Below are 25,378 nucleotides of genomic sequence, written 5' to 3' on the forward strand. Positions count from 1 at the left end.
TACATTTCTTTCTGCATAGACTTCCTGCAACTGAGGCCAAAGCCTAATACAGCCTTAGGCTAGCTGTAGCCCCACCCACTGCATTGCCCCATTGCTAACAAAAATCTGTTAACACAAAATAGTAACCAACTAATAAACCAAGCAATCAAACAGAACATATACAAATGCTTACAAAATGTTTCCCCCACAAACAACATTTGTAGAGATAAAAATCCCATATTAGTGATAAACATAAAAACTCCCCTGCAATAATATTTCCCACCACCAATCATCTGCGAAACCCTTCTACCTTAACCTAGTGGTACAATCTCCTCAGATTCGCCCCTTGAAACCATAAAGTTGAACCGGAGTTCGGGACAGTGGTGAGTTTAATGGTCTACAGAATTGTAATGACAAAGTTTAACAAATAAATGAAACGTTTGTTGACAGCCAGTGTGGACATGTTCAGTAAAATTAGTACAGATGGGAGATGAACATGACAATGAATATAGTGTGTGTAATATGAATGGGAAGTCATGCACAAATATTTGCTGCTTAAAAATGCCGGTAGGCCTTTCCCTGCACCTGAAACAGCATTGCATGTTAGCTGGTAACTCATTTATTGCAAATGGTTTTGAATTACATGATGGACAGTGAAGCAGGAATAGAACAAAGCAAACGGTAATGACAGAATAGAATAGAATAGAATAGAATATATACTTTTTTGATCCCAGGGGGGAAATTAGTTTCTCTGCATTTAACCCAATTTAACCGAATTAGTTAGCATACACAGCACACACACAGTGAGGTGAATCACACACTAACCCAGAGCAGTGAGCTGCCTGCCCAACCAGCGGCGCTCAGGGAGCAGTGAGGGGTTAGGTGCCTTGCTCAAGGGCACTTCAGCTGTGGTGGACTGGTCGGGGATCGAACCGGCAACCCTCCGGTCACAAGCCCAAAGCCAGTACACCACGGCTGCCCAAAGTGATATGACACAGAGAATAGTGGCAGGACAGATTTACTATTAGTGCCAGCGTTTGGCCTGCGGCACTCTGTGTGAGCACGTCATGGCTCAGGCTGTGACAGAGCTTCTGTACATTCATTAATTTTCACCTTTCTGCTTTGTGACAGAAGTCTGTCCCTACCCTCAGTTTGTTTTCTTTTAGGCGTTTTAGTAGGATTGATTACAGTTATTTGTCTCCTGGTAGTGATGACCCATGGTACAGCCATCAGTCCACTGTACCACTTCATACTCAGTGATGGAACTGCTCTCAGTGCCCAGACGCGTTGCAAGTTTTGCTGCCCTCCTAATCCTGATGTACAGCCCTTCATCATGGGCATCCACACTATTGACAGGTAAAATGCAAAATACAGATCAAATTAAAATGTTCAAATAAAGCCTAGTGTTGTATTTTTAAGGATGCCACAATTTCAGGGCCTCTCTCTGGGATGGAGAAGTAAAGTAAAGGCCCCATACTCATATGTTTTATTTCTCCTTCAGGGAACACAACACTGCTTGCTCTCAGGAAAACTCTACCCCTCGCCTCCCACCATCCCTCAGCAGTTCCAGCCAGTCTTTTTGTTGCTCCCCTGCTATCCAAACAGCCAGTGAAATTGTCAACACCCTACATCTGAACAATGGCAACAGTTTCAATACAGGCCTAGCCACACCCACTACCCATGGAGGGTACCTGACCCCAAGTCTTGGCCTGCAACAGGTCAGCAGCCCCTCTCCATTGAACAGTCCCCTCACAGTGACCCCTACCTCTTTCATGTCTCCCAGACCTCCACAAGGGAGCCCTGGTCTGGGCAGCCCTCATGTGCCTGGAGGGCACCCTTTCTCCCCACTTTCTTGTGGACCAGGCGGCCTGCACTCTCCAGCAATTGTGCTTGCTGGCCAGCAGATAGGTGGAGAAGAAACAGGCACCACCATAAGCTTCTCCCTTCCTGCAAGACAAACACTCACCCCTACTAGCTCGCCGATTTGTATACCACCAGGAAAACCCATGGAGGAGGCACAGATTGGGGATGGTGGCTCCAAAGTAGCTGGGCTGTGCAACCTGAAACTCAATCAGTTGCTGGATGGGGGAGTGTTGCTCTCAAGTAGCCAGGCAGCTAATCAAGAGCCTTCTCATCTCCCACCTCTATCTGTCCAGTGTCCTGCCTCACACAGTACACTGACGGAGCGGCACAAAATTTTGCATAGTCTTCTACAAGATAATAGCCCCGTGGAACAGGCTGATGCCAACAGGAAGGAGCTTGACATCAAGAAAGAGCCTCCAGTCAGCCCTAGTCTGGCAACTCTCCCTAATTGTGGCTCCAGGGAGCCTCAAGACCACCAATTGTTGCGCTTCCTCCTCGACACAGATGAGAAGGACCTGGGAGACCTGCCCCCACCAGCTGCTCTCAGTCTGCAAACAGTACGTGTGAAAGCAGAGAAGAAAGGAAATGGAGGAGCAGAGAGTGCATGTGCTGCAAACACAGCCATTAACTCCCCAAAAGAGAGTGAGAAGACCAGTAGCTCGGTATGACACAGTGTACACATATATATAAACAGGTCTGACATAGTGCTGCTAATGTTGGTTTGCAGATGTTGCATCTAATCTAATGTAATTTCTATTTAGTGGCTCTTGGTGCTTTTAATGTATGTGTATTTATTGTTGCTAGTTTTCATAAAAATACAAAAATACTGCAACCTCACTAACCACCTTACTTTAGAGTGCTTTAGGTATACTAGTGCAGTGCCCGTACAAACGATGTTTTCCAAGAAACGTATTGACCAATTACGTTGATGCAGGTAGATCATGTTAGATTGGCGATGATGTAGAATCAGGCCCGTGCAGTTAGTAGAGCTTTTTACTCACTTTGCAAGTAAAAAAGTGAAGGGGAAAGGCATTTCAGTTGCAGCTAATGGCAATATTAGACACATTACATACCCATGTGTTTTTGCTGTTGTTGGGAAATTAGCCTATAAAGCTAACCGCATGACCATGGCCATGCCAGTGCTATTAACTGTTTGAATGAATGTTATGCCCATAGCCGATGTCCAGATAGAGTCAAGAGCGGCTGTTTTAAATGCAAATTTTAATAGAATGCTACCGACGTTTGTATTGCAACTTGCAAGATCAGCACCCTGATCAGGCAACAGAACCGCTAGGGTGGTAGGCAACCGCGGTTGTTGATGTAGAGTACCCTATGCAACGTTACGTTACTTTAACAGCCTGCTTACCAACATGGGTGCATGTGTGTCGGACTCAGCATGTTTATCCAAGATCAACAATCTTGAAGCGGTCCGTTGTTGAAGTGAGACACCGTAATTTCCATGAATGGCAACACGTGAGTTTGTCAGCAAATTATGGGCTTTTTTTTCTATGCTGGAGTAAGTGAGAGTGAGAAGGGGAGTGGTTAGAGTTAGAGTGGCTAGAGCGGTAGAATTGTATTTTGCTTAATTTAACGATATCTTTGTCATTTTTTGTCCAAAAGCAACTAAACTTTGCACTGCACTCACGCATGCCATTAGCAAGACTTGTGCCAAATTGTAGGTCAGTCGGATGAGTAGTTTGAGAATTATGCATGGAACGGACAGACAGACAGACAGAGTGACACACAGACAGACGTTCCTTGCATTAATAGATACAGACGGTTAGAAGGTTGCCGCCCATATATCTATGGTTGCCGCCCCCTCTGTGGGGGAAAACATGCTAACATCGCACAGTGAAAGTGAATGGGCGAACTAGCTAACAGTTACACTTTATATATTCGTTTTACTTTCAAATGCAGCTCTGCTTGTTTCTGAACACAATGATGTGAAGGAATTGTGTTTACCTAACTGTCCAGTGTATGCTAACAACTTAACTCACTCTCAGTTTCCCAATTTTGATGACAAGCTTCGGAAGCTAATATTCGATGGTAGCTTCATTAGGTTGCTAACTCGCTAACTTTAATATCATCAGTTTAACATAACCAACGTACACATTACGTATTAAAACTATTCCCACGGACATTGTAGGAAATGTACATTAATGTGAGAATACATTTAGATGCAACTTATGTGTATGTGGTGTTATGCCATGAGACTTAGCTTGCTAAACCGGAGCTACTCAGTCCGGCCATTGACACCAGTTCTACAATGAGTGTACTCGAGACAGTTCTGGCTATTTAACTGGAATTACCCAAATGAGGGAACTTAATGTTACTCTTAACCTCGGTGATACAGAGATAACTATCAGTCCAAATGTGGTTTTGCCGTTTATTGATCTTTGTTGAAATATTTAATCTTTTTAAAGGTGTTTTCTGTACTCACACCGTTAGATTGCATGCAGTGGAAACGAATATTTTCCCCCACGGGGATGTTTCAGGCATGGTAACCACGGTAACTGGGGGCGGGAACCATGAGTATGACGAGATACCGTCTGTATGTATAGATAGATAGATATTGCATGTTTTTATTAGCACATGCATGAATCTGTTAGGAGTATTGCTCTGTTAATTACCGTAATTGAGACAAAGTATTTTTCTTTCAGCACCCCCTATGGAGGTAGTTGCACTTTTTAGTTTATATTTTTCGATTTCCAAGGTTTTGGACTTTGGGTGAGGGTAATCAAATAGATAAACTGGTGTGTGTGCTTAAAACAGTTTGACATCATAATTCCTTGGCGTTTTCTTGTGCAAGTATTGGAAATGGAGAGAATCAGATGAATACTCAGAACTAAAAACATTGCTGGAGAAATTGTTTCTAAATCAAAGTAAAAATTACAGTTCAGTCAGTTTTTTTTTCTTCCAATGTTTTTTTTTCCCTTCAGTAATTTTGTGTCAGCGATGCCCGGAACACTGTAAGACCGGGCGGCATCAACACTTGGTTGCCTTACAAGGATGACACGGAACCATTATTTTTCATTTTGATCCATCGCCCACCTGCCGCACAGGACCACCCCCGAAAGCAGCGTGGGACGGGCAGTTTTCTGTCAAGATCTCGAGAACCTTATAGCCTAGGATGCCCAACCTTTTCGTATATAGGTCAAGGGGCCTTGTCAGCCCATAAACAAGAGAATGCGCACAGTAGTAGCATCTCAGTAGTACAGGTGCTGGACCAAAAAGAAGTGAAAAGAAATGATAAAGGTCCGCACACTGATAGAAGCTCCCAAACGTTTATTTAGCACAACGTTTCGGACCAAGGTCCTTCATCAACGTTGCACCTTGATGAAGGGCCTTGTCAGCCCATCCCATAGCCACTCATTTGAGGTATAGTGCTAACTAGTTAAAAATGAAAAAGCAAAAGAGAGTTGTAATGGCAGGTATCTCTGTCTGACATTTTCAAAACTGCATGAAATTTAAAATGTAGGAACATTATGACACCCTATGAATGTATGCTAAGTTTCGTGGAATTCCGTCCTTGGGGGGCCATATTAGCTACGCTCACATAAACACACCAGCACAAACACACAGACACACTCACACCCACACTTAAACACACACACACACACACACACACACACACACACACACACACACACACACACACACACATGCAGGCAAGCAGGCATAGGCACACACACACACACATAGATGAACACACGCACATTAACACACACTGTTACGGCCTGGCTCAAAGGCCATAACCAAACAAAAGGAGGACAAACCAAACGAGGACCGACATTTAACTTATTTATTAAATAAATAAATAGAAACAATCTTCATCAGTAATGAGCATCAGTATGTCGGCAAAGGTGCATGTAGCGAATGTGTGCTGAGATGTGAATGTATGAGTGCAAAAGGACATGACGGCAGCTCTCCAAAAGTCCTAAAAGCAGCCCAGCCTCCTCCAGCAGTGCACGGAGTATCCTTTATACACCTGTGCGTTAATAGCTTAACGAGAATGGCTTAGCAACGCCCACGCTAGCAATTACCTGCAAGGAGGGAAAGACACACAGAGAGCATGCAAGCAGGAAGAACGGCCTGCAGTCTGCAGCCTGCAGCCGTCACAACACACACAGATGAACACACAAACACCCATTACCCTCACATACAAACTCACAAGCGAACGCACACACACTAAGGTCACCTTCAAAAATATGGCGTTACATTTGTGCCTCATTTATGAGCGCAGAGTGGATTATTGAGCGCAGAATAGGGCTGCTCGATTATGGAAAAAACAATAATCACGATTATTTTGGTCAATATTGAAATCAAGATTATGTAACACGATTATTTCACATGTAATAACTTTGGGAATGTGTTGGGAACACCTTTCAACAATTCTTTAAAAATTGAAATTCTAACATTTGTTGTAGGCTACTTTTGAACTATTAAAATAAATATATAGGCCTAACAGATATTCAAATTGAAAGCATAAATGTAGGCCTATTCAAGTAAAAATGATAACCACAAATAAATAAGATCAACAATGAAGTGCACTTCCACAATCTCTTGAAAACAAGTAGGCAACATGTTGGCAATACAAATTCCAGCTAGTAACTCAATCCAGAATATTAAAGGCTGGTCTACCATCAGCCCCCAGCATTAACAGCAAATAAGTTAACTGAAATGTAAGACAACATGCTGGTAGGGCTGCTAATATCTCTTAAATGTTTTTAGCCAGACACACTAGTCTGTTAACATATAGGCCTAGGCAACTTTAGAGTCTCATTTGAATATATTTGATTTAATATACTTGTATATTAATTGATACACTTTACACTTCTGTATAGGCCACTGTCTTGTCATAGCCTACACTAAAATGAGCCTCCAGTGGCTGAAAAGCAGACATTTCCAACCCAACTGCTGCATCTGCTTTGCCTTTGCACTGTTTAGGTTGATTATAACTTCACCTTATGTGACTCTCAGCAGTACAGTTCCCGCATCATTTGTGGATACAAAATCACACATTTCATCACTGAAACTTGAGCTGCGCGATCGCCATCTTATCTGTTTTGTTTACTTTCATTTTGCGTCATATATTACCAGTGTAAGCGTCAATAATTTAATGCAGAACGGAAAATAGGGATGGACAGGATTAGCTGACAGATCTGCAATGCTCGCTAGTTCTTGAAAGTTATAGGCCTACTTTTGTCCGAGCTCAACTCGGCTAAGTTTTCGAGCGGCCAGAATCTAGACTTCTCGCATTTACTGCGTAGAGCTAGCAGCTGGGAGATACAGTGAGCTAGGGAGGGGGCAAGGGACGATCACACACACAGCACAGCCGAACTCAAGGACGGTATAGACTACATTCATAACGTTAGAGTCTCGAGAATGCCTGAAAAGTAGGCTAGTTATTTTGTCGCTAGTGGCTTATAAAAAAAAAAGTCACTAGGGGAATCTGAAATCTCGCTAAATATAGTGAAAAGTTGTTAATTTGACAATATTGCTAGCAGATGATATGCACACGTCCTGCCTCACTTAGGTTAGAGAGAGTTTGTGGTGGCTTCTGGAGAGGCGAATTTGCGAGTGCGCGTGTCATTCAGAACGCGAAACAAAGTAACAGTGTTCTTACAAAACAGAACATGCAAAATAATAGTTTTTTCTCGATTGTACTATTTTGGTGATCGTCAGGAGCCGAAATCGAAATTGAATTGAAATTCAATTAATTGCACAGCCCTAGCGCAGAAACATATTTTGAGCAAGCACACAAATAACATTTTGAGGAAAAATTAAACTTGAGCACAAAGAATTTGTAATTGAGCAAACGGGAATCAGTTCTGTGCTCAACAAATGTATTTGTTTGTTCGCTACGGTCAACATCATTACATCAACATCAACAACATCATAGCCCCCCTATCATTCAGTTTCACTGTACGCGCTCTCATACACAGCTCCCTTTGCTCGCTCTAGCTCTCTCCCTCTCACTCAAATTCATCTCTGCGCTCGCTCAAAATCTGTAGACAACGTTACATTTGTGGCACAATTGCCAACCAATCAGAAGATTCGTCCAAATTTGATTGATGGGCAACCTGACCAACCAGAGTAGCTCTTCAGTCGACAAGAAGCCTTTCGCGCGGGAAAATTGTGAAAGCGGACATTTTAAAGCCTTCTCTCATCTACGGTCACTGTCTACGTTTCTAGGCTTTTATCCAAAGACTTACAAAAGAGGATCAATATTCAAGCTACAGCACAATTAGAGAAAGCTAAGCTAAGAGTGCATATTGCTGGCATGAATATTTAACGTTAACGTTGCAACACACTATTGACCCTTCCAGAAGTCTCACCCTCCGTAGTTACTGTTGCTTGGCCTGTCAAACTTTCTCACCCTGCACGTCTGTTACATAGGAGGAGATCCGGGATTTTTTAATGTAATTTACAAAGACGTCGTACAACACTGAAAGCTCATATTTTGTCACTAGCGACCTACATCTGTCCTTCAGCTCTGAACAAAACCGTTCATGAGTTATTTAAACAAAACCTAGTTACAGGTTGCTAAGCCATGATTGGCCTGTGGCGGTTTTAGGGCTTCTGATTGGTTGGCAATTGTGGCTCAAATGTAACACTGTCCACAGATTTTGGACGAGCGCAGAGATGAATTTGAGCGAGCGCAGAGATGCACTTGAGGGAGAGAGCTAGAGCGAGCAAAGGGAGCTGTGTATGAGAGCGCGTACAGTGAAACTGAATGAAAGGGGGGCTGTTGCGCATACATGTTGACAGTGAGCACACAAAGACATTTGTTGCGCACATAATTTATTCCCGTTTGCTCAATTACAAATTCTTTGTGCTCAAGTTTAATTTTTCCTCAAAACTTAATTTGTGTGCTTGCTCAAAATATGTTTCTGTGCTCAATATTGCTACATAAATGAGGCACTAATGTAACGCCATACAAAAACAGGTCAATATAGCTTACACAGAGACCGGCACGTCCGGTGGCAGGGCTAATGCTGTAACTCAGTTACTAACTTAGCTGCTTTTTTGGGAGAATTAACTAACTAACTGCTTTTTAAAGTAGCATGCCTAACACTGTTTAGATCTAGTCCTTGAGAGGATAGTGCCATTTCCTCTGAAGGGCCACCTGAAGACGATATCTGTGAGCTGTTTCAGTTTGAATTTCGTCCTAAGCACAGCACAGAAACTGCCTTGGTTAAGTTAATCAACAAAGACAATTGTGTAAAATGTGTAAAGATTACAACCAGTAGAGATAAATAATGAATTGCGATCTCATTTTGAAACATAACAGGATGTACTCTAACTCACAAGCGAACACACACACACACACACACACACACACACACACAAACACACACACACACAAACACACATGGATAAAAGCACACATATATGGTACACAAAAACAAACACACCCTATGCTAGAGGTGGACAGTAACTAAGTACATTTAGCTACTGTACTTAAGTATGATTTTTGAGTATCTGTACTTGAGTATCAATGTTTTTGGAAACTGTGACTGTTACTCCACTACATTCGAAAGACAAATAATACAGTTTTGACTCCACCACATTTGATATGAGCATGAAGTACTTGTTACGTTTAACCACATTTGATTCTTTAAATGCAACAATTTGATTGACCATTTTGAAGTTAATTTCACTAGTTCAATTTGAAATTGGATGAATTGCCTGTGGTAATGATGGTTACAACAGATTCATTAGAACATCTTCAAAGTAGCTGGGGAGAACCCAGACAACCCTGTTAGCAATTGAGATTTGAGAAGTGGTGTTAACCATCTTCCATGATCATTGGAACGAAATTAGACAATCACCTGACTTTCACCACATACTGTAGCTAGATCTTTAGCCCACATTATTAAATTGTCTACTCATAATTGATCTGGATTTGTATTTTGCTGTGTTTTAGATTTGGGAACAGTGAATGAATAATGATTTAAATTATATTATTGCATCCATTTGAACAGTTGCAAAGTTATGAAAATAGATCAAATGTTCTTTTGGGTGTTAGGAACTGGGTCTGTTCAAGTCCTATGACCAACCAAAGTATGTATACCCTATTAAGGACCAAATAAACATTACATTTCAATACTTGCTTTTAAAAATACAAGTAAACAAGTAAAAGTACTTCTGCACTTCAGCTTAAAGGAGAATTCCGGTGTGAAATTGAGCTTAACTGTACCGAAACATGTTAAGATGTACTCACACGTGTTTTAGACGCACTTTTGCTCACCCCCAGCATTCCGAACTCCTCCGTTTTCAGCCTAGCTTGCAGTAGGCTTGAATCTATTAGATTGGGCACCACGTAGCCTATGCAGCTAAATCGGTATTTTTAAACCATTAAAAAGGTTCCAAGTAACTCCACACTGCATTGGTAGACTTCTGAGGGTCCTGACATTTAAAACGAGATACTGAGAACTTTGGAAATGCACAGGAAGTTTATTAAAAAAAGACTGTTTACAAGCAGTGCCTTCATAGAATCTCTCCGCTGGGCGCCATCTTGGAATCAAGTCGCGATAAGCCGACTGACGAGCACGAACGAACAGGAAGGACAGGGGAACATATTGCTAAAGTAATTCCATAGGAAATATATAGTTATACTGTCTACATGAGCATGATGACTAACAAAGCTCAAAATGTTTGCAATGTGTCCCCCTGTCTTTCCTGATCGTTTGTGCTCGTCAGTCGACTTATCGCGACTTCACCACAAGATGGCGCCCAGCGGAGAGATTCTATGAAAGTACTGCTTGAATAAACAGTCTTTTTTAATAAACTTCCTGTGCACTTCCAAAGTTCTAAGTATCTCGTTAAATGTCAGGACCCTCAGAAGTCAACCAATGCAGTGTGGAGTTACTTGCAACCTGTTTAATGGTTTAAAAATAGCGATTTAGCTGCATAGGCTATGTGATGCCCAATCTAATAGATTCAAGCCTACTGCAAGCTAGGCTGAAAACGGAGGAGTTCGGAATGCTGGGGGTGACCAAAGGTGCGTCTAAAACACGTGTGAGTACACCTTAACATGTTTCGGTACAGTTAAGCTCAATTTCACACCGGAATTCTCCTTTAAGTAAAAATCTGACTTAGCAACTTTCACTTGTTGTGGAGTAATATTCGACAAGATGTTAGATTTTGTACTTGTTTGAATTTGGTGAATTTGGTCCACCTCTGCCCTATGCACACACTCATTTACATACACAAAAGTTTCAAGAGTAGGGGCTAGAGTTAGGATGGCTCCACCTTCCTACAAACTTCCGCTCAGTTTTCATTTCCCTTCAGTACGTCGTCTGGGTCTGCGGTATATTTGCATGTTTTCTCAACACAAAAATGTGCAGGTCCAATCAGCGAACAGATGGAGTAGCTGAGAACGATGACGTTGAGGTTGTGCGCTAGTTTAAGCATGTCACGTCACAACCAAACGTTAGTGCGTTATGGCCAATCTGAGTGGCCATGTGCAGGACTGACGGTTGTATTTTGTACCACTTTGTGGTACATCGAGTTATTGCAGTGGTAGTCAAATCTGTGGTGAATATGGACCCTGAACTGAACATTTAAAATGTTTCAGACGTTTCATTTTGTTTATTCAACAATATTTCAAAAGTCAAAATGAATACCCATAAATCTGTAGATGTGTCCAACCGTTTGACTGGTATACATTATTGATTTTTGTGTCTGTGTCTTTGTGTGTGTGTGTGTGTGCGTGTGTGCATGCGTAGCAATTTTCTACTTCTGACTCAGATACTCTCAACCAGCTGCTACCATCCATTGGGGCTATTGAACGGATAAAGGCAGCAGAGAAGGGACCCCCCTCTCCTGCAGAGGACAATAAAACAAAAAGTGTCAGTGTCAAGGAGGAGCCCCCTGGAACACCAGGCCATGGTAAGACCAAACTCAGTACTTCAATACCTCCATGGTGACCATTAAACATTTTTTTATTAAAAGGAGACATAGAATGGAAACCATTTTTGTCTTGGTTTTCATCAACTAGAAGAGGTTGTGCATAAACAAAGAGCCATCATGAACATACGGCATGGTTGTGCCCTCCTTCATATGAAAATCTTAAACTTAGAACAAAGCCTGCTAGTGATATCAGATATCGTAAGTTCCAGTAACCAGTATCTGAAAAGTTGTGGTTGCCAAAGAGGGCGCCATTTAGTCAAACGGACCATTTCAATACCCAGCCTAAATACAAGGTTTTAATTGGGCTTGTAAAATTGCAATTGAGTTTATTATTTTTTTTTAAATCAAAGTTGAATATATACTATTTTAATATCAGAGGACACAGTGCAATACTCAATTCCTCTATTCTATGTCCACTTTAAAAATAAAAAGAATAGTTCAACCACACTTTTGGCAACAATCACAGTGGAGGCCCGGTCATGCAGTAAAAATGAAAGGATCACCGTGGTGTACAGATGTTTACATTGTTTATTTCAATTGGAGAAAAGGGTAGTAGAGCCACTGTCAGGTGCTTACAGGAGGCCATACCTTCAGTTAGCCATCACATTGTGACACCGTCACATTAATTTAAGTGTCCCGTCAAAACTTTGACGGAGTAATATTACACAAGCACATATTACATTGAGTACATGTAGTGTTTACATACTGTATGTTGAATGATGTTCATATGTATACCTGTGTAATTATGTATTGTCCACTGTGTTGTCGGGTATAAATGTGGGATATCTCTTTAAGGCCTCGGCCGTCTGTAGTACCTGTCACCGCGCACCTAAGTTTACATAGGTGGGTGCGTTGGGGGTGTGGGGAGGTCCGTGGAGAATTACAGCAAGTGCGGATGTGATTTTGAATGTGTGGCGCCAGTGTTGCTAACTGCAGCTACGAAGTTTGTTAGTTAGGCTCTTTCTCTGATTTAATGGCTATTCAGAAGTGCATTAAAGGGATATTCCGCCATTTTTGGAGATACGCTCATTTTCCACCTCCCCTCGAGCAAAACAATCGATATTTACCTTGCTCCCGTTCATCCAGCCATTCTGTGAGTCTGGCGATACAACTTTTAGCTTCAGCCTAGCATAGATCATTGAATCGGATTAGACCATTAGCTTCTCGCCTGCTAGCTTCATGTTTAAAAGTGACTAAGATTTCTGGTAATTTTCCCATTTAAAATGTGTCTCCTCTCAAGTTAGAAAGTGCAATAAGACCAACTGAAAATTAAACCTGGCGTTTTTCTAGGCTGATTTGACATGGAACTACACTCTCATCTGGCGTAATAATCAAGGCAACTTGCAAACTACTGGCACTACTACTGGTTGTTGTCTATGGGGACTATTTTCAGATGCTGTGTACGATATCACTGCGCCTATGGTACGTTTGCAAGTTGCCTTGATTATTACGCCAGATGAGAGTGTAGTTCCATGTCAAATCAGCCTAGAAAAAGCCAGGTTTCATTTTCAGTTGGTCTTATTGCACTTTCTAACTTGAGAGGAGACGTTTTAAATGGGAAAATTACCAGAAATCTTAGTCACTTTTAAACATGAAGCTAGCAGGCGAGAAGCTAATGGTCTAATCCGATTCAATGATCTATGCTAGGCTGAAGCTAAAAGTTGTATCGCCAGACTCACAGAATGGCTGGATGAACGGGAGCAAGGTAAATATCGATTGTTTTGCTCGAGGGGAGGTGGAAAATGAGCGTATTTCCAAAAATGGCGGAATTTCCCTTTAAGAGAGGTTTAACGAAATCACAAGGACGATAAAAGACAACCGCATCGACTGTTTAGTTTTCTCCTGCATAACTCTCCAACAAGAGGACGCGCGCCGACCAAACTTTCCATACAACACACATCGGATCTTGTGAGATCTATTTGTTTTTTTGTATTCTTTGGCATGGTATACCACAAAGACAGCGCTCATCTTTTTTTTCCCTTTTTGTTGTGGATTACATTTTTCGTTGGTTCTGACTGTGGAATATTCGCGCGGCCTGCCCGATTTCCTGCGTGGAATTTAAAGACTATAGCCCGATCCTGGGGAGGATCGGAAGGAATGTGTACTGTTTTGCTTAATTCTGTGGACTGAGACAAAGGGGGGATTACGAATTGTGGGGTTTCACAGAGTGGTTGGGTGCATTTCAATACATTGCGCGACGCGCGCTATTTAATTGAACTATTTGGATGCGTCCTTGTGTGTGTAGTTGTTACTGTAGACAGGGCTCTTACTCCTGTGCATATTTCTATTCATTCATTTAAGAGGGCATTGAGCACCATTACTGACGTCTTTGATGTTTATTTGTGGTTTACTGCTTTCATTCATAAGAACCCCTTGACACGTTTAACACTAGAAGCGCCGCCCCGTTCTGACCCACTTATACCTAGAAGCGCCGCGCCCCGGTCATTTGACCGCTTTGACGACCTACTAGAAGCGCCGTGCTGTTGTGAACTACTTAAAGCGCGGCGAGGCGGTCAAATGACCGCTGAGTCCTTAGACTGGGAGGCTTTTACTTACACATAATGATCGCTAGATGGCGCTTCGTGCACGAATGAAATCGTTTGGTCATAAATTCAGTTTGCACTAATCCATGTGTCATTCGTGTCAGACCGTGTTGTTGATAATCTGTGGTTGTTTGTTTCAGTATGACATACAGCACGTTTGAGTTATCTGTTCATGTATTTGTGTTGATTTGTGTTGTTTGAGGTAAAAACTTTGGAAGAGTTCTTGAACAAACCTTAAGCAAACTTGACTTTCAACTAAAATGCTCTTAAAGTGAATGTGGCTAGTTCTAATTCACTCCCCAAATTCACTTCTGTTCATTTAGCCTATATGTTCGCGCCGCCAAAAATGATCGGACCTGGTCACCTGGAACAAAGAGCCTAACAGTCTGGTTTCAATTACACAGTAGCCAGGATTCCATGCCGCATTTTACAGGCTACCGTGGCTACTTTCTAAAACAACTTTCATTCATTTAGGGAGAAGCATCTTACAGGGTCAAGGCTAGCTACCTCGGAGGGAGGGAGATAGAGAGAGCTATGCTGAGCAGGCATAGGCGTGAGAAGTAGCATAATTTAAAATAATGAGTGAATGATATTCTCCGTTTTGCGAATGTGTAGGCTATGTTTGCGATGTCTGCTGAAAAAAAGCTAGGCCTATTGTTTCTACAATTTAAGCTAACTTCTATGTGAATTCGAGATTCAGCATTGAGACACACATTTTCACATGATAGATAAGGAAGGCTGTAGCTCACTGGTTAGAGCTTCAGCTTCAGGTTCTAAGGAGTGTTGGTTCGATTCCCAATCTATTCATGACTGAAGTCCTTTTGAACAAGGCATCAATAAAGTAGGCTATATTATATTCTTTTCTATTCACATAACTACACGCACGCTGGCGAATTCGAACATTCTGAAACGCGCATATGCGATGAAACATTGCGCATTCTTCCACGAGTTGCCTAAACAGTCAGCCTATAGACGAGTAGGCCTATGCAGGGACGGATAGATGGGGTGGGGGTGGGGAGGCAGTTAATTGTCCTCAATGCCTCGGTGATGTCTGTAGCCTAGCCTAGACGAGTGTATGGGGGAGGGGGGATGATCGGTTTCAAATAGGCTGCAATGGATAGTGTTATGTATAGTCCCCGAAGCCATCTGCTTTGAGAACGGCTGGCTGATGAAGTTGTTGGCTGGCTAGCTGGCTCAGCCAAAACCTTAATGCAGCCGCCACAGTTTTCATGACTGATAATGGCTTTAGTTGCCACTTCATGTCTACAGATGTGTATATTGTATTAGATATCAACACACAATGTTATTGTATTGTTTTGGACAACGTTCTGCACGTTTCACTTCAATGTAGACTGCATGCGTTCATTGCGTTGTGAACGCGCAGCAATCTCTGGAAAGGAAACGGTGGAAGTCGCAGCAGTAGCCTATCACGTTCAATGCTGTAAATCCATCTGTTCCAGAATATTTGGTTCATATCATCAATCTTTGGTTTTGGTGTTTGTGCAACCGGGCCCTGACGATTTAACAAAGGTCTGAGTAACGTAGGAATTAGGAAAGTATGTAGGCCTAAGGTGAGATCAAAATCAGGCTACTTTGTTTCCTTCTTTTCCCCATGTCATTTTCATTGGTCGTCAACTCACTGTGAGTCCTGTGTATCGTAGCAACGAGCACAATACTGATGTGGTGTGTCCAGTGGGAAAATCTCATGCAGGCCTAGTTTCTAAGCTATCGTTTATTTTTTCGCGTGTCACTATGATATAATTATTTTTAGATGCAAAAAGTCTAACTGGCTTAGTCAAAGTTTGTCAGATGGCGGCAGAAAATGATTGGCTGGCGAAATTATTTTTCGTTAATGGTAGGCCTAAACATATTGCGATTCATCCGTTTATTTCAGATAGGTTGTTATTAAAAACCATTAACAAAAAATAATTGTTCATCGACGTTGAAAAACGGTCAGTAAATTCAATCAATATAAGATTCTGCATTTCACTCCTGCCGAGATGTGAACACGGGTCTCCGGCGTTGCAGACAGGAGTGTTAACGCTGCGCCACTTGACATTATACATTTACTGCGTTAGGATAGGTGTTTGACTTGATGTAACTCAGTCAGTCCAGCAAATATGTAAGAAAATGCTTATACATTAGTCTGAGCTTTAAAAGATAGCCTACAAATAGAAGATAAGATATACAACTATGAATGTACGTAGGCATACGCACCCTACGTACATAAATAGGCTACGACGAAAATATGTTTTACACATGTAGGCCTGTCGCAACGTTTTCAAAACAAACTCGCATTTTACCACTGTAAATCGCCTCCATAGACTATGCCATGTAAATGAAAAATAGTTATTAAAATAAAGCACATATATAATACATATTGCACATAAACGATATGCTTTATGGTAAAATATTATTCTCATGCCCGACTGACAGGAAATCCTTGCGACATCTGCTGTGAGAAAAGAGAATAGCAGCCTGGACAAAAATGGCCGAACGCGAGACAACATAGTGTTGTCACATAAGTGAGCGCAAAATAGCTCTAAACTAGCTTGTACCGGTGTGCTTTTGATCATGTAAAAATTCTGGGTGACAAAACACGCGTATTTAGGAAAAGTCGTGAACGTAGGGTTCCTGGAATTTAATCGAGTGAAAATATATTTTTTTTTTTGTAATCGGCAGTTCTAGGTATATCTAGGTCAAACCCACACGGCGCTTCTAGGAATACGCGTCAGCGGTCAAATGACCGGCGCTTGGCGCTTCTAGTGTTAAAGTAACATGGCAGTTTAAAAACAAAGATAACGTGCTGATTGTTACAACATCATCACATTATATACTGTAGGCCTCTCGATACTCTCATTCGAACCGTAGGGAGCATCAGCCTATGGATGTGATATGAAATACAGTCATCACAGGAAACCTAAGACAATTTTAGTTCCAGTACGGATCGACGACTTGACCATAGTGTGCTTGCCTCTCTGCCTAGGTCAGATGACACACTCACTTAAACTGACTGGAAGTTGGATTAAAACATATCCCGTCTGTCATTAACAGTGCTCCTTGGATCAGTAACTTTATTACGAATCATGACCTGGAATGTCTATATGTGTCATTCAAACTTATTGGCAGCAAAGCCATCACTGTATTTCTTTTCCATAATATTAAGATGACACCACTCTCTATGTCTGATCAATCCTCTTTCGAACTTCTGGTTGTCAAACTCCGTGGGTCTGTACCTACTATTATTCAATTTGAAATAATTTGATTACAGCAAATTTAACTTAATATAATTGTATGACTAGTATTTACAATCCAATAGGACCTCTTCACGGTGAGTAAAACAATAAAACACCAATAATATATAGTCCAAAGCAATTCGTCATTTGATTTTTTTTTCACATTCTATGTTGACAACAAGAAAACTGGGTGGGTTAACATCAATACTATCATACTATGTAGCCAGGCAGCTGATTCACTCAATTGCCATTGCTGCTCTCAGTGAATCAGAGGTCAATGATGAGCAAGGTATGCCTGTCTATTCAGAAACCTGTAAGCTGACCATCAAAGATCTTATCGCTGAAGGTTCATCAGTTGAGTAGGGATGGCCTAATGGTGTGCTTTAAAGGAACACTTCACTGTTTTTTCATAATAAATTACGTTATTCCCCTAATTAAGACGAGTTGATGCATACCTCTCACGTTTCAATGCGTGCACTCACTGGCTCTGGCGCGCGGTGCAACTTTGATAGCACTTAGCTAACCCAATGCATTCATAACTATATTGTGTGGCGCAGTAATATCCTCACTATTGCACTTTCAGTTTCACTTTGGAGTGAGGATATTACTACGCAGAGTCTAAGTGCTCCCAATATTATTCCGCCACACAATATAGTTATCCCTTTTACCTGTTTAGAAATGCACCACGTTTTATTTTGTCTCACCATACTTGGTCGTGTGACTACTCGTGTAACTGTATTTTAATAGGGAAAACATGGAGGTGTTTGGTCGCTTCTAACTTCATCTCTGTTTGGATCCTAATGAATGCATTGGGCTAGATAAGTGCTATCAAAGTTGCGCCGCGCGCCAGAGCCAGTGAGTGCACGCATTGAAACGTGAGAGGTATGTATCAACTCGTCTTAATTATGCGAATAACGTAGTTTAATATGAAAAAACGGTGAAGTGTTCCTTTAAGAATATACTGTATAATCCAGAGCAGTTCTTTGTTCAATTTTTTTCACACACTATTTTGACATTTTCCAAGAAAAGTTATTATACTTTGGACTATATATTATTGGTGTTTTATTGTTTTACTCATTGTGAAGAGGTCCTATTGGATTGTAATACTAGTTAGTAAACTACTCATTAACTCATTGGCTGCCAGCCATTTTCAGTGCAGAGCGCTCCATACTGCCAGACGTTGTACAGCATTTTGACTGTTTTTCCAAGATCCACCGAACGGTAAGCTTTATGACTATGTAAACACCGAGGGTACCAAATGAGAGAGTAGACTCTCTTCTTTCACCAGGAAAAACAGTTTGTTTCTATCGTTTTCCGTTCTTTAGTAATCATCAGTAGAACATGGGTTAGTTTTGCTAAAAACACCTGTTTTTGACCAAAAAAATGGAGAAAACGATCTTTTTGTGAAAATTAACTTTTTAACGTTGCCGTTTCAGTAGTATGTCAACCATGATTGCACTGTTATCTCGTCAGTCTCGTCAAGGTTGCTAGGGACTCTGATGGTCGTTATAGACTCTGAACAGGACGGTAGACTAAAGTTGTTGTTAGTCTATATAGCAATATCCAATGGATATGGATCATACCGTTCACGTGTTTTCCATCCTTAATGTAAGAAGTAAGCATATTTATTCCCTGCACCGCGTGCAAACTAGATCCACTGTGGTCGATCTTCAGTGTGTTTACTTGTTGTATGTCTCTGTATGTGCACTCTGCAGGCAGATACTAATCATCCAAATGGCACTGCTGCCATCTAGCAGTTCGGATCGCTAGTACAGTCTGTTTACAAGCCTGAAACTTAGGGGTGCACGATTCAGAGAATTTCACGATTCGATTCGATTTCGATTTTCAGGCTCACAATTCGATTCAAAATCGATTTTCGATTCAAAAACGATTCTCGATTCAGAAAACGATTCGCGGTATAGTTACTTTTCCCATATGATTCCAGTAGACATACAATTTAAAAGAAAAGAAGCACAACAAATTAAATAAGTTTAATTCTACTCAATGTCAGCTTATTTGGGTAAGATGTATTGCTTTCATTCTGTCCACTCATAAGGAAGGGCAACATAAAGTTATGATTTTGACTACATTATTTACTATAACCTACTTAATGATACTATATAGCCTGCCCCATGTCACCTGGGCACATTTACAAAATAAGAAATCATATGATATAACCTTCTGATATTGATGCTGATAGAAGAGTATGCAGCTTGAAGGTTGTTGATATTTCAGTTGAAAATGGAATCAAATGACACATTTCCCTCTCCTGTCAAAGTAACACTGTGGATCCTAGCCTACACCTCTCCCAAAGTAAAATGGTAGGCCCTAACTGTTTTTATACTGCGCCAGGATTGTGTAGGCTACATCACTAGTTTTATAAGCGCGCACGCTAAATGGAGAATTAGGATTAATGCAGACTGTACCTGTAAATAAGCGACTTGAAGACTATGTTTGCACAATGCTAGAGTGGGCTGTTTTCACAAAATTTCAGCTCAGTGTTACATACAAGACTGACGTTTTCCAAGCATGGCAACGTTATTTTTTTCTCTAAGCACGGTCGCCACAAGTTTTCTCAAGTAATATTGAAGCCCTCCCGAGATATTTGTTAGATGACATGCGGTGCCTGGTTCACTGAGGTGAAGGGCTGGACTAACGTGAAATGGTAAGATGTTAAACTATTTAATAAGCCTACGCCTAAACAGACTTTGTGGTTAAAACCATGAAAATCAGTGAGCCTAGTCTACCACAGCTAACTTCAAGCACGGTAAGCCAATAGGCTACACGGCAGAAATGTAATTCAATTGATCAGCAGCATCATGAGATTGCTATCATTAGCCTATCAGAAAATACTGACAGGACAAACAACACATGAAAACACAAGTGCATAAATTATGTCTTTTTAGATTGATTTGCTGCAAATAGTTTGCCACGCACAACACTGAACTTGACTCAAATGTTCTTTAGAATGATCCTACCCGTCTGCTTTCACTTTCAAAACCTGTTGCCATTGACAGCGGTCTGTTAACGCAGTCCGTTAATGAAGGACCTCCGAAAAATAAAATTGCCGTTTGCGCCGACTAGGAACTCTTTTCATTAATCTACAGTAGCCTATGTCAAGTAAAGAGTGGGGGGAGGGGGGGGGGGTGGGGTATATGAATCGATTCTTGGAATTTTATGAATCGATTCTGAATTGGTAGAGTTTGAATCGCGATTCGAATGTGAATCGATTTTTTTGCACACCCCTACTGAAACTCTGCCAGATCCTTCCCAAGCCCACCCATGAGCCTTCCCCTTTGAAAAATGCAGTTGACGTCTACAGACGTCAATGGCAGTCAACGTATGTGTCTAAATTGACGTTTAAAGACGTCAATGGCAGTGAATGAGTTAATTGAGTATGAATAGCACTTTAGAACAGGGAGCATAAGGAATATTATACCACTGCTTGGTCAAATTTCCTATTGTGATGCGCTATTTGGAACGTGCATTATGTTTCGATATACCGCACGGCTATGAAGTAGTTCCCTTCTTTTGGGCTTATTACACTTGAATATTAATTTGCCAATGTGAATGTAACGGTAAAAACAGCAACGTTGTATCTAAGACCAGTAGTCGAGTTGAGGGGGGATGGCATCCCCCTTTGGAATTGATATGGTCAAAATCATCCCCCTTCTGAAATGGCCATCCCCCTCCCCATCCCCTGTAATTTTTTCAATGAATGTGGAAATATCACCACTATTTCATTTTCAACATTTAGCTTTTGCGCACATCGAGGCTAAAATACTGTGGACGAGGGGCATGCTCCTCCTACAGTCACGGCAATCAGCGACATATAGAAGCATGCAGCCTTCATTTACTGTCTATGCGCATGACAGGTGATTTCATTCAGCAGCATCATGACCAAGCGACAAGCAAAGTTTGATCCAAGGGACGTCAGCTTTATTAAAAGGACAAAAGGTTGATGAATTAGAAAGAGTACATTTATACTCAAACCTGAAATGCCCAGTCTCCCTTGTTTGCTAAAGTGAAGGTACCTAGCCCGCTAGCGAGAGCTAGGTGTTCACTCCAGCTGTTTCTGAACAAACTTGCCATAATGTCATTGGAAGGGATAGGCTACCGTAGCGGCTCATGGCGAGCTAACGCAATGTTGTCCAACTTTTTAGGTCATCTTGTTGAGAGTGATGTATGAATGCATCCTCACTCACACGAAAGAATAGTTTTGTAGTGTGCGGTTCTACAAATAGACAATGTCACGAGGTGGCTGAAGAGACAAACGTCTGAGCATGTCTGCTCATCTTTAGAATTATTATTCCGTTGTGCAGGTAGCCTAGGCACAAAGAATATGCTTTTGTTTTGCATTTTTAAACGTAGAACGTAAGACTGAGACTGAGCTACAAAATATCCCACCAACATTGCTGTGTGGCAATTAAAGTTTCTGTTCTAGGCTACTGTATGGTGGTAGAATTACAGAGTGAAAGCAAAAAGTCTTTTTTTGTTAGTTCCATTTAACTTGGCTAGATTGGTAATTATAACAAGTCATCGTTGAATGCATTATTTAATTGATGTCTGGTTCATTAATTCAGATCTGATAGATATTTAGTATATTTAAGTGATAATGTTCCTCTGAACTGAGATCAATTTTAGTAACTCGACGTATTGCATCTTAAAAATTAAAAATGTTCTGGGGGAGGACCCCCATACCCCCGGAACACTAATTCCCAGATGTGCATTTTAAAATCCACCATCCCCCCTGCCATTTTTTAACAACTCGACTACTGTCTAAGACAGTGGCAATATAAACGAAAATGATAGTAGCAGTGGTATAAGCGGGATAATCAACTCTGCGCCTGCGGCGTCGGGTCCTTATTACCACTTCGAACGTGCATTATTTTCCTAGAAACGCACAGCGCGTCGTTGATTATCCCTTATTCTCACTTATACTGGATTATTGCTCGGTTGAGTTCCCCATTGTCCTGCGTTCTACAAGGTGTGCATTAACTTTAGATACACGCACGGCTATGAAGTGTTCCAATTTGTTGGCCGTATCACACTTGAATATTAATTCGCCAAACTCGTTGTGAAGTTTAAATGCACTGTCACGTTAAATACAAGCTGTAAAATACAGACGTTCAGATCATAGTAACATTTAGCATATGACAGAGGTGGCTTTTAGCTAGTTGGGTGGGTGGCAGTAGGCTGAGAAATATCAATCTTTCAAAGTTAACGTTCATCAGAATCCTGGGATAGGGCAGCTTGACAATGGGAGATTAGAACTAGCGACTGGCTTTTGGCCATAGCAACCATCCATTTAGAACTAGTAACCGCAGTTTGAGAAATGAGTTGAAATGTGTCTGGGAAAAGTAGTTCTACAAGCAATACAGTTCTAGCGATTAAAACATTTAAATTAGCACCGGAAACTAACACAACGCAAGTGGCAACAGTGGAATAAGCAGGATAATGGACTTCACGCCGTGCGGTAAGTCAAAGTTAATGCACTTTTCTAGACGGAACGTCCCTCCGTTTCGCGTCGGGCCGTATCACCGTCTAGAACGTGCATTAACTTTGACTAACCGCACAGCGTGTCGTCCATTATCCCTTACACCTTGTCCTAACCCGATCCAAGCGAGCGACTGTCAATGTTGTCTGTCTACACTGAATCCGTTAAATATGCCATTGTGTTGTGTCACGGGATTCCATATTTCTTATTCAAAATAGTAGAGCAATGCGAGCGACAAAAAGAAAATAGAAGCAGGGCGTCCGACAAAAGTTCTCTCTAGCTGCTCGCGTCGCTTCAGTCAGGACACTCCAATTAAATTGAAAACAATGGAATTAAACTGATTTTATCGCTAATGTTCGCTCGCATCGCGTTCGGTTAGGACAAGGTGTTAGGCCTACTTAAATCATAGGCTGTATTAACAGTTGTATGTTTGCATTTCATTCCACAAGAGACCATGCTATTTGGGTGTTGTTAATAGAGAATGACTGTTCTTTTGGAACTACTACATAATAAGGCCAGAACTATGCATTGCCTGTTATGATTTGTGTCCTATTGCCTCTTTATTTACCTATGTAAATTATTAATTAACGTGTGATAACTGCTAATTAAGGGATAATATCTTACTAACAATTATGTTAGTTATTGGCTAATTAATGATGAATATTGGTGTGTTAATTTAAAGTGTTACCGGCTGCATCATACTTTGCATCACTCAGGTCAAGAGCTTTGGTGTAATATTAGACAATACACTCTCCTTCAATGCACAGATCCACAACATTTCAGTACGGTCACTCTCTTGATGAATCTGTGAAATCGTACAAGGACAGGTTGCGGAACATCCCCCGGCTCAGAAAAAAAGGCACCCAGCAGGGCCAAACATGGTCTTAAAATCCCAGCATCTTTCCCTTCCATACTTGAGATGTTTTGCCATTTTCAGTATTCCAAGTCTCTACTACTTACGGGGAATTCTGGCGATTTTTCATTTAGATCTCTGTTTCTCGAGGTCACTGAGTACTGACGGTACGAAAGTAAACAAAACCAATCGCTTTTGCCTAGCTTGAGTTGCTGCAGCTATAGCAGCCAAGCAGCTACAGCCTTACACTCTGGGGGCATTTCCCTGAACCCCTAATAGATTAGATTGGTTTGGAGCTCACTCATGTCAAGTTCCAGCTGTGTTATCCTATCACTGTGGTTTGATAGACTTGTTTTTATCTTTCTGATAGTTGAAGTATGAGTTGCCAAAGTCGCTCCAATCAACTGAGGACTAGATACGTTTTCAAGGAATTCATCGATCATTTTTCCAAGCTTTTCAAGCTCCTGAACAAGTGTTTCAGTTGTTTGTGGTGATGCAGGGTCATCTGCCAACAGAACCTTAAGCCCTCTGTCTTTTGTCATGCAACTTTATTGCCTGTTTGCTCTTTCTGTCGCTCTCAGATGTAAACATCCAACAATTTCACTACACTCACCCCCACACAATTACAGGTCCAGAGTCCAGTCACAGGATCAGGGCAGGGACAGAGACCATTAGAGAAATGGGGAAACACCAGTGTGTCACAAGCATCATGCTGGGAAGTTATTATTGACCGTAACACCTACAGTGGATATATATAAAGAGAATTGTTAAATTGTTTGCTTTTGCTGTATTACAGGGCGCCCTAAGGAAGAAATACCAGATGTACAGCCTTTCCAGCCAGTGGCCTTGGATGATGCATTACCCTTTGACAGTAGCGTGGTATTCCCAACACCGTCTCATTTGCCTTCGCCAGAAGAGTGAGTGGCTTCACAAATTACAAACACTGTGTATGCAAATGTCCATATAATGCACCTGATTAGGGGTTGTCCAACCACTTTTTCATACCCAAAACTGACATTACATTAAAGTTGGCTGGGATTTAGCAGGGCCTTTTATCCAAAGCAACATTAACCATAATCATACAACATTGAGTGTATGCTGGTACTATTACCAATCTACTGTATTTCCCCTCTATTAACACAACTGGTACTACATTTGCCTTGATACATGCTTGAAAGGTGGGAATGGGTTGAATCAAACATGAACAACTGGAACTTAAGTTTTACATTCCCTAGCCTATAGCCTAAAGCTTTAACACTAGAAGCGCCAAGCGTCGGTCATTTGACCGCTGACACGTATTACTAGAAGCGCCGTGTAGGTTTGACCTAGATATACCTAGAACTGCCGGGCTGCGGTCTTTTGACCGCAGTGATTAGAAAAAAAAAGAATCTTTTCACTCGATTAAATTCCAGGACCCTACGTTCACGACTTTTCCTAAATACGCTTGTTTTATCACCCAGAATTTTTACAGGATCAAAAGCACACCGGT

General features: G+C 41.4%; 1 protein-coding gene across 3 annotated transcripts in view; it reads left to right on the top strand.

The window, feature by feature from the left end:
• Window positions 1–25,378, top strand: part of ncoa1 (nuclear receptor coactivator 1) — a 212,631-nt gene that overhangs the window by 120,442 nt on the left and 66,811 nt on the right. For all 3 annotated transcript variants that reach the window (XM_062551011.1, XM_062551013.1, XM_062551012.1), the window contains 4 exons: window positions 1,188–1,335; window positions 1,481–2,504; window positions 11,577–11,739; window positions 24,686–24,806. In XM_062551011.1, coding sequence (XP_062406995.1) covers window positions 1,188–1,335; window positions 1,481–2,504; window positions 11,577–11,739; window positions 24,686–24,806 — 1,456 coding nt within the window. The remainder of the gene's footprint in view (window positions 1–1,187; window positions 1,336–1,480; window positions 2,505–11,576; window positions 11,740–24,685; window positions 24,807–25,378) is intronic.

Source organism: Sardina pilchardus, chromosome 12 (genome assembly GCF_963854185.1).
Source record: "Sardina pilchardus chromosome 12, fSarPil1.1, whole genome shotgun sequence".
Lineage (NCBI taxonomy): Eukaryota > Metazoa > Chordata > Actinopteri > Clupeiformes > Clupeidae > Sardina > Sardina pilchardus.